The sequence below is a fragment of the Amyelois transitella genome, chromosome 11 (genome assembly GCF_032362555.1).
Source record: "Amyelois transitella isolate CPQ chromosome 11, ilAmyTran1.1, whole genome shotgun sequence".
NCBI lineage: Eukaryota > Metazoa > Arthropoda > Insecta > Lepidoptera > Pyralidae > Amyelois > Amyelois transitella.
Genome location: NC_083514.1, coordinates 5,225,662 through 5,235,260, shown reverse-complemented (window position 1 = coordinate 5,235,260; position 9,599 = coordinate 5,225,662). Strand labels below are relative to the sequence as shown.

The following is a 9,599-nucleotide window of genomic DNA, read 5'->3' as shown; positions in this document are numbered from 1 at the left end:
CAGCAAACCATTGAAAACAATAAAAAAATTACAAAAACTTGTAAAAAGATTCTGGTTGTAAAAATAAAAAAAAGACCAGGCTTGTGAAAATGAAAAACAATAAAACAAATATAAATCGAAAATAAGATTATATTTTCATTAACGTTGAATCTTTTCATTGGTGTAGGTGCTATTTATTTCATTTCCAATAGTGATGGAGGAAGAGCACTGTTTACACGAATGTGAAAATTATATTCAAAGTCACAATATTCAGTTGCTCCTGAAGGACTGTATTGTCCAATTATGTGTAAATAAGCCCGAAAACCCTGTTACATTTTTGCGACAATATTTTCAGAAACTTGAGCGGGTAAGTTGAATGATTGCTACAAAAACAACAATCAAGACAGGAAAGTTATCAGAAAAATGTATAAATCACAGTAAGATAGTTAAACCTATAACAAAATTATACATACATACATATGGTCACGTCTATATCCCTTGCGGGGTAGACAGAGCCAACAGTCTTGAAAAGACTGAATGACCATGTTTAGCTATTTGGCTTAATGATAGAATTTAAATTCAAATAGTGACAGGTTGCTAGCCTATCGCCTAAAAAAGAATCCCAAGTTTGTTAGCCTATACCTAAGTCGCCTTTTACGACGTCCATGGAAAGGGATGGAGTGGTCCTATTCTTTTTTGTATTGGTGCCGGGAACCACACAGCACTGCACACAAAATTATATTACTGATGATTATAAACTGCAGGATAATCAATAATTCAATTAAGGATAAAAGCAATTTATACAATGTTACTAAACTTTCCTTCTTCTAATCTTCCACCATAATTATTTTCTTAGAGATATAATTATGTTATGGCTAAAACGACCTTACTGCATCATATACACTTCTGAAGACTTATGTCTGTGTGCTGAAGCACAACTGAAGGATAGGCTTAACTTGGGATTAACTTGGGATTCTTCTTTTAGGTGACAGGCTAGCAACCTGTCACTATTTAAATCTCAATTCTATCATGAGGCAAAACAGCTGAACATGGCCTATTAGCCTATTAGACTGTTGGCTCTGTATAACCTGCAAGGGATATAGTCCTGATTGTGTGTGTGCTGAAGCAATGCAAAAATATATAAAATCATGCATCTTCAAGTAAAGCAATGCATAAGAGTAATATTGATTTTTAATGAAATCAGTAATGCAAGTATTTCTTCATATTACTTTAATATATGTATGTATTGCCAATATTTATTCTTAGGCCAATCTAAGAGAATATTTACTCTTATTCTTATTAATATTTATTGCCATGTTAGGGATTAAGTTAACAGTTCACATATGTATTGATTGCTGGTCCTGGTGTCCCATATTGCAGGTTTCTTATAAACCTAGTATACTAGATTGCTAGTTCTCCAATATATATTTGTTTTATCTATAGTATTTGTAAATGGTTAATTATAGGAACAGGTGAAAGCAGCAGCAGCAGCTGCTGCTCAATCTGAAGGTGAAGCTGATGGAGAACTATCTCCTTTACCGGTGCCAGGAGGGCAACCACCTCGCCGCCGAGGTGGTATTAGTGCGGAACCGGTAACCGAAGAAGATGCTACTAGTTATGTCAAAAAGGTACAGTCGTTTCATATTGTCCAAGAAGTTTGCTTTTTGTGTTGTTTTTGTCAAGAGAAAAATGCTAGGTTATCTGTTCCAGTTATAGTGGTCATCATTTCCAGATATTTTTGACAAATTCTTGTATATGCATGATTTGGCATGGAAATAAAAACAAAAAGCTTTATTTCTGCCTTTTCTTCCTGTTTTCATAATTAAAAATATATTGATTGATTCATTGATATCTATTGTTCTAAATTATCTTCTTTTAAACCAACATTTTCACTTGACAGGTTGTGCCAAAAGATTATAAAACAATGGGTGCTCTATCACGGGCTATAGCTTCAAATGTGCTGTTTACACATTTGGATGAATCAGAGCGGGCAGACATGTTTGATGCGATGTTTCCTGTACAGTACCTTCCAGGAGAAACTGTTATTAGACAGGGGGATGAGGGTGACAACTTTTATATCATTGATTCTGGTGAAGTTGAAGTAAGTGTTAAAACCCTTTTTTGAAGTTAGCATTCAAATATTCAGATGTAAAAATGCATACAATTTATTTAATATTTTTTTCAAAGCAAATGACCAGTAACTTTTTTCACAGAGTAGACAAATTCATAATTATGATTAGAATATATTATAGACAGTCTTAAGGCACCACCCTACTAGGAATTTCCGAAAACGAACTGTTTTTGAAAGTCAATTGTGACCCCTAAAATATGCCTTTAATGCTTAACTTGAATAACAAGCAAATCAATTTCAAATATAATTAATAATAATTTTAGAAAAAAAATATACAAAATCCTCTTTCCTTTTTCGTTATCGTCGAATATCTCCGAATTTTAAGTGGTAACAGAACTATTTTTAAAATTAATTATAGAATTCAATTATGCAAACAGATGGCCGAATATTTTTTTAAAATAAGTTGTGCATATTTTCATTATGAAAAGAAAATATCTTAAATATAATTATTTGGAGCTTTACGAACACCTGACAAACAACACATATAACACGGGAATAGCCGAAGAGTACCTACTGTGTCCGCCGTAGGACGAACGTAGTGATAACATTCTTTTTGGGTTGAATTGAATGTTTGTCTGTAAGTAGCAGTTGTAGTGGATGGGTGGCTCTGGACGCTCTCTTACGAATTTTCATCATGCTAACGCGCTTGTAGGTTTTAGTAACAATTGCGTACCTACAAGTATAATTTGGCGCAACGGTTGTGTTAGAAAAAATATCGAGTTCTATATCTATAGGTATATCGTTAAACAAATTCTCGAGGTTGTTACTCAATCTATCTAATTTGACCCGTATATTTTTATTTCTTTTACCTATACATATAGCTTGAATTGAATGTTGAGGGGCAGGGGTCGTCATTGAGATTTGACGGCCTGTAACACCCGTTTACCAGTAGGTAGTATAATCGCGTAATACTAAAAAAAATATTAAGCAAAGATACTAAAAAATAAAATTGTCAACATGCTTTCTTGTCCTTCTTCCTTCATTTTTCATTTTGTCCTTTTTAGGTTTTAGTAAATGGTGAGCCAGTTACCACAATAGGAGAAGGTGGTAGCTTTGGTGAGCTGGCTTTGATCTACGGCACTCCTCGAGCAGCCACGGTGCGGGCCCGTACACCCCTGAAGCTATGGGGCCTCGATCGTGATTCGTACCGACGCATACTCATGGGCTCCACCATAAGGAAGCGACGAATGTACGACGAGTTTTTGTCAAGAGTTTCAATATTAGGTACGGTTTTGTTTAAGTTTTTTTGAAACTATAAATACAAGTAAATAAAATCTCAACTATTATTAATAAAATCTACTTTGCTCATACTGAATTTCTTATATTAAATGAATATTTCCTATTGTAGTATTAAAAGTGTGAGTGTAATGTAATGAATGAAAAAAATGTGTAATGTAAGAACCCCATTTTAAAAATGTATTTTTAGTTTTTAATTTGAAAACGTCAAATACGCCGTCGTCTATGAAATGAGGTCACTGCGTAACTGTAAACTAAAGAAGTTTTATGTAAGCAAAACAAGTACCTACTCATTTCAAGTCAAATGCTTGTTTATAATACTATGTATGTCGTCAAAGCACAGATTATAAATAGACTAACATGGCGGACAGCGTATTTAATTTTTAGGACTATAACGGAAGGTATTTTAAAAATGTAAATATATATTTTTCTGGTCAAAATAACAAATGAACTATTTAGAACGAACTAGAAAAACACTCAACTACCCTAAAGCAAAAGTAAGTTTGTTTTTTCCTCTTCACGCGTTATTTGTAGTTTATAGGGATAGACTTTACATTCGGTTAAAAACTATTTGTCGTGTGATTCCCGGCACCTATATAAAAAATAATAGGACTATATAAAAAATTATACTACTCCATCTCTTTCCCGTGGATGTCGTAAAAGGCGACTAAGGGATATGCTTATAAACTTGGGATTCTCTTGTTAGGCGATCTCTTAGCAACCTGTCACTATTGGACTCTCAATTTTATTATTAAGCCTAAAAGCTGAACATGGCCATTCAGTCCTCCAAGACTGCTGGCTTTGTCTACCCCGCAAAAGACATAGACGTAATTATATGAATGAATGAATATAAACTATAGTTTCCGTGGGATTTGCGAAAAACCTGTTTTGTAAGTGGTGCTAAATTCGGGCGGATGAACTAGAACTAGAAAGGGCTAGTTTGATAGGTATTACTTACTATTATGTCTGAACGTTACAAGTTTACCCCCTAAAATAATACCCCTTCGGGAAGAATCGTGATTTATGGGCAGGGCCTTGTCCTTTTACTTTACATTTATAAACATTCCAATATTGAAAGTTGTTGTAATTTCAGAAAGTTTAGAAAAATGGGAACGTTTGACTGTGGCTGATGCTCTAGAGCCAGTGTCGTTCAATGATGGCGAAACAATTGTACGTCAAGGAGAGCCTGGCAACGATTTTTATATTATTGTAGAAGGTGGGTCAATTTTCAAATTATATTGATAAAAGCAGGATTAATAAAATACAAAAAATAGACGGATCAGGCGAACTCCCCATTTGATTTGATAGCTTTTATTTAATACTCTAACAGTAACGGTACAATTTTAAAGTGCCTTGTGGTTCCCGGCATTTTAAATAGGGTTTTATAAGGGAATAGGCACTTTCATCTAGCCCCTCAACTATCCACCTAGTGCAGCTTCATCTAATATGTTGAGATGATATATACTGACTATAGATGTTGAGGTCAGATCGAAGTTTTGCTTTCTGTAATGTTATAGAGTGAAGGAAAAAAAAACATGATAAAACATATATAACTACTGGATGTGTCGCAAAGGTTGCAGCGGTCAGACAGATGTTGTTTCATTTAAAAAAATTCTCAGCCAAGTCTGGATCATGGTTGCAGATGGAGTCCCCGACTCTCTCCAGAGAGGTGAGGACCCAATCGCGACTATCTCAAAACCCTGGCGAAGTAAGAAAGTAATGATTCGGCAAACAAGATCAGTAACAGAAATAGTTTAAGTGAAACAGTTATATAAGTTTTGAAGCGGAGAGCTTGTTAATGTTTGGTCGTATAAAGGTTGCGCCGTAGTGCTCCAGCAGCGCAGCGGCCAGGCCGAGGGCGCCGCCGTGGAGGTGGGCCGCCTCGGGCCCTCGGACTACTTCGGCGAGATCGCGCTGCTGCTGGACCGGCCGCGCGCCGCCACCGTGCGCGCCGCCGGCCCGCTCAAGTGTGTCAAACTAGACCGCGCCAGGTACATTCACTTCCAGGGGCTATTTATACTTATATTTATTTTAGAGAAAGCCTTTGTCTTGTGGTGATCTTAAATTAATTAATATAAACAATAATTTCCAAACGAAAAATGACAACTGTTGAAACGTAAAAAATATAAATGTTGAAATCTTTTAGTGCCGAGTGGTTCCCGGCACCAATAAAACAAACAATAGGACCACTCTTTCTCTTTCCAATTAATTTCGAAAAAGGCGATTAAGGGATTATAAACTTGGGATACTTCTTTAGGCGATAGACTAGCAACCTGTCACTGAATCAAGCCAAAAAGCTAAACCTGGCCGTTAGCTCTGTCTACCCCGCAAGGGATAAAGACGTGACTATATGTATGCATATATGTCGCAGGAAAATGAAGTAACCAGAGATTTCGCGAAATCCCTAGGGATATCACGAAATCAAGGCATATGTTGAATAGTCTTATTTACGACGCCTTCTTACTAAAATAGTCAGTGAAATGTCGTTTCACTAAATTAAATCTAGTGAAATGTCAGAAAAACGGATACCTCCGAGTAAAAATCGTCCGATGTATCTCTCTCCCTCTCTACCCTAACGGACACAAGTGGGAGCGGAAGGAAGCTGCCGTGGAAGCGGCCGCCGCGTCACGTATATGAGCGAGGGCAGCTCATGCTCCTGGCAACAAAGCAGTAGGCGATAGCACCGTGTGGTTTTAGTAGGTTCAAGCCCCACATAACCCGTCCAGCTTCCCTTCCTAAATAGTATTTTGTCATATCACTAATAATTTATCCTCATTTCTCTGCGACATATATATATCTTTTCAAAAAAATGTTAACCACCTATAAATTCATACGTATCATAATTTATTATATCTTTTTGTTTTAAATTCAGATTCGAGCGAGTATTGGGGTTGTGCGCCGATATATTGAAGCGGAATATCGCGCAGTACAACAGCTTCGTGTCACTGTCCGTCTAATATCAGTGTTCATAGACTTTTAAGCAAAAGTCCAAACGTTTTAGACTGACGATGTACCATGAATTTTAATATTTGCATGGTGAAATAAAATCACAAAATAGAGAGGGTAGAGGTTATTAACGTATACGCTTATTGCTGAGTAAATTCCACGTAATACGATGAAATTGGGAATTGGCTAGTGTGATAACGATAACAGCACCAAAGTAAAATTTATTCTTTCCTATATTGTACCTGACTACGAACTTTTGACATTTATTTTCAATTGCAGGTGCTTTTTTTATTTAATTTTCATTATGTTATCCATCAATTTCAATACGCTGTTTTGTAAGCCTTATATTTAAATTTACCCGCCGCTTTTGTCAAACAACATTATTTATTTCTGTCGCTTTTAAGTAAATCTATTTGCAATATTAGGACTTTCTGGGTGCTAACCTTCAACTGTATAGAAATATAATATTCAGGGTCCATACAAAAGTCCGGTATCCAATAACTTAAATACATAAGTGTGGTTGCGCCCTCATGTACAAAGTATTTTTTTCTATCTTATAACACCCGTGTTGCTATAATGGAGACATAAAATTTTCATTACCTATTGATCGGTTGGAATCGGTAGGGTTGTTATGTTAGTTGCATAGTCAAATGTAAAAGTGTCTTATATGTAGTGGGTGAGTTTATGTTGACTTTCTATAATAAGCGATACTTTGATTCCTGTGTTTAACTCTCCTTACTTTGTGATAACTAATAGATAAACCTTTTAATAACTAAGGTATTTTAACAAAATATGAGGTTAAGTTAATGAACACATTGCGAATATTAAGTTTGAATATTGTTTTGTACTTAGAGCGTTGGTGGTCGAATCGGTAATGTGCCCGGCAATGACTCTTTATAAAGTTATGTACATTAGCTGGAACACTATTGCAAATTGCGAGATAATCCTGCTAAGAGGACACTGCTCTGAACATTACTTTCATCCTTAGTTAAAAGCTAAATTTATTGTGATTGATATATATGTATATATATATATATAACGCATAGCACAACATTTGCTCGAAAAGCATCTAAACTTGAGGACATGTAAGGTCATTCACACCTTATAAGCTTTATGATAATGATTAGTTCAAGACATCCTACGTAAGTGTTTACACTTTGTCTGTCTAGTCCAGTCAAACTGAGAAATCTTATGAATATATATAGTTTACAAATACATTTGAGTACCTACTTTGTGATTTTAATGTTAGAAGTTCTGATCAAACTAACGTGTTTATTTTATTGGTTTGAATTTTTTAATATTTCTTGACTAAGAACAGTTTTTGTAACGTACCGAACGGTGTGTCGAAATATTGAACTGCTAGCTAAAGTTCAATACATACTTCGGGTTCATTTTCGGCGGCGTTTTATTCTGCTTAAAACATACAATTTTTAACATTGCTTATTTACAGAATGTTATGAAAAGGGAATGTGCAATGAATTGAACTTACCAATAAAAATTACTTAACAACTTTTATACTAAATTGATCAGCTGAACGAAACCTGATTAGAAAACCTAAGTAACAAGACGTCCAAAAAAGCGAAACATCTAATGTTCAATCTGCCTAGTTAGCGAAACGTCTAAATATCAGGAGAAATAGAATATACAAAAATAAATAGGATTATCTGTTTCTTTCCTACTTATACTTATTATTAATGCAAAAGATTAAAAGATTGTGTGTGGCTTAGCAACTCTTTCACGCAAAATATACTGGACAATTTTGATAAAATTTGTCCGCCCCGGGACGCAGCTACTTAATGTGAGGACACGCAATACATACATACCAACTCCTTGATTTATTTTCTCTCTTTGTCAAGTTTAATATTTGTTAAATTAGGAACTTATTAATTTCTCTAAGGGAAGTCATGAAGACTTACTTTTCTTTGTTTATTTATGATTTGAAATTAATAAGCTTATAAATAAAAATATAAAGTTTTCATAACTTTACATACAACGTAATAAATGTGTAGTGTAGTGTTCATAAGTGTAGATACATAATACAAATCTGACATTTCTTTTATACTAGGTACTTTTAAAATACCTCTTGATAGTTACGTCAAATTAAAAAATACTTAAAAAGTTCAAAATTCAAATCTTTTATTCACATTATTATGGGACATTTTCACATTGTCTTAAATTTTGATTTCACAAAATTTTGTCAGTCACAAGCTTTTCAGTCTTTTCAAGACTGTTGGCTCTGTCTACGGATGATGATGATATGTATGTATGTATGTGTAGAAAAGAAATGTGGACGAGAGAATACATTGTTGTGATTAATTGATTTATACGAAATTTAAATAATAAATAATATATTTTTTTATGGACAGGTGTTTAGCTAAATAGGCAAATTGCTCATTAAATGTTTCCCTCTGTTTGACGTTTTGCTACTTCTTTTTGATCGGGAGGGAGGTAAACGACACTTTTGAGGAATCGAAATTTTCCTTTTCTTCCATACTCTACTGACGGAAACATAAGTTTGATACGCGGAGTTGGCGGTTTCGTAACTAATGTAGAAATACTGTTTCGTAACTAATATACATTATCTGTATGTATCAGTCTGATACATACTTACATCATTTTAGTTTATGTTTACTTAATGTATCTTATAGGATCATGATTGTATTTTAATAAAAGTGTTTTAATTTCCCGTTCTTTTTATTCTCTACTAGCGACCCGCCCCGGCTTCGCACGGGTGTAAAATTATAAATGTTATCTATTAGGTATACATAAAAACCTTCCTCTTGAATCACTCTACCTGTTACAAAAAACCGCATCAAAATCCGTTGCTTAATTTTAAAGATTTAAGCATACAGACAAACAGACTAAAATAGCGACTTTGTTTTATACTATGTACCTAGTGATAATAATGTAATAAAAAAAGGAAAGAAAGGTTCATAGTACTTTTATTCTTTCTCGTACACACCATATCACCACACCTAAAAATTACAAGAGTACCTATTTACCTAAAAGTATTTATATTTTTTTTAGATTTTATTAATGTGCCTCAGTAGCTACTTTTACGGTGATTATAATAGGGTATCATTTAAGCTATCACCAATTTAATTAGTTTTGTGTTTCTTAAATAATAGGGTTTGTCCTCAACATAGTAGATCTGTCACCAAAATGTAGTCACCAAACAATGCAAAATCAGTTCCACAATAAATCACCTAAAATCCTGAGATATAAGGTCTAGTACCAAATAAATGTTTTTGTATGTATTATAATAGGTGTGTCCTAATAAGTATTTAAGCAAACTAATTTAAAGAGA

General features: G+C 34.3%; 1 protein-coding gene across 1 annotated transcript; it reads left to right on the top strand.

Annotated features, from left to right (window-relative positions):
* Positions 1–9,224, top strand: LOC106134922 (cAMP-dependent protein kinase type I regulatory subunit). Its single transcript, XM_013335065.2, has 7 exons — positions 1–346; positions 1,446–1,607; positions 1,880–2,080; positions 3,115–3,334; positions 4,440–4,562; positions 5,163–5,337; positions 6,219–9,224. The coding sequence occupies exons 1-7, from the start codon at positions 194–196 to the stop codon at positions 6,301–6,303; spliced, it is 1,119 nt and encodes a 372-aa protein (XP_013190519.1). The 5' UTR covers positions 1–193; the 3' UTR covers positions 6,304–9,224.
* The last annotated feature ends 375 nt before the right edge of the window (positions 9,225–9,599 follow it).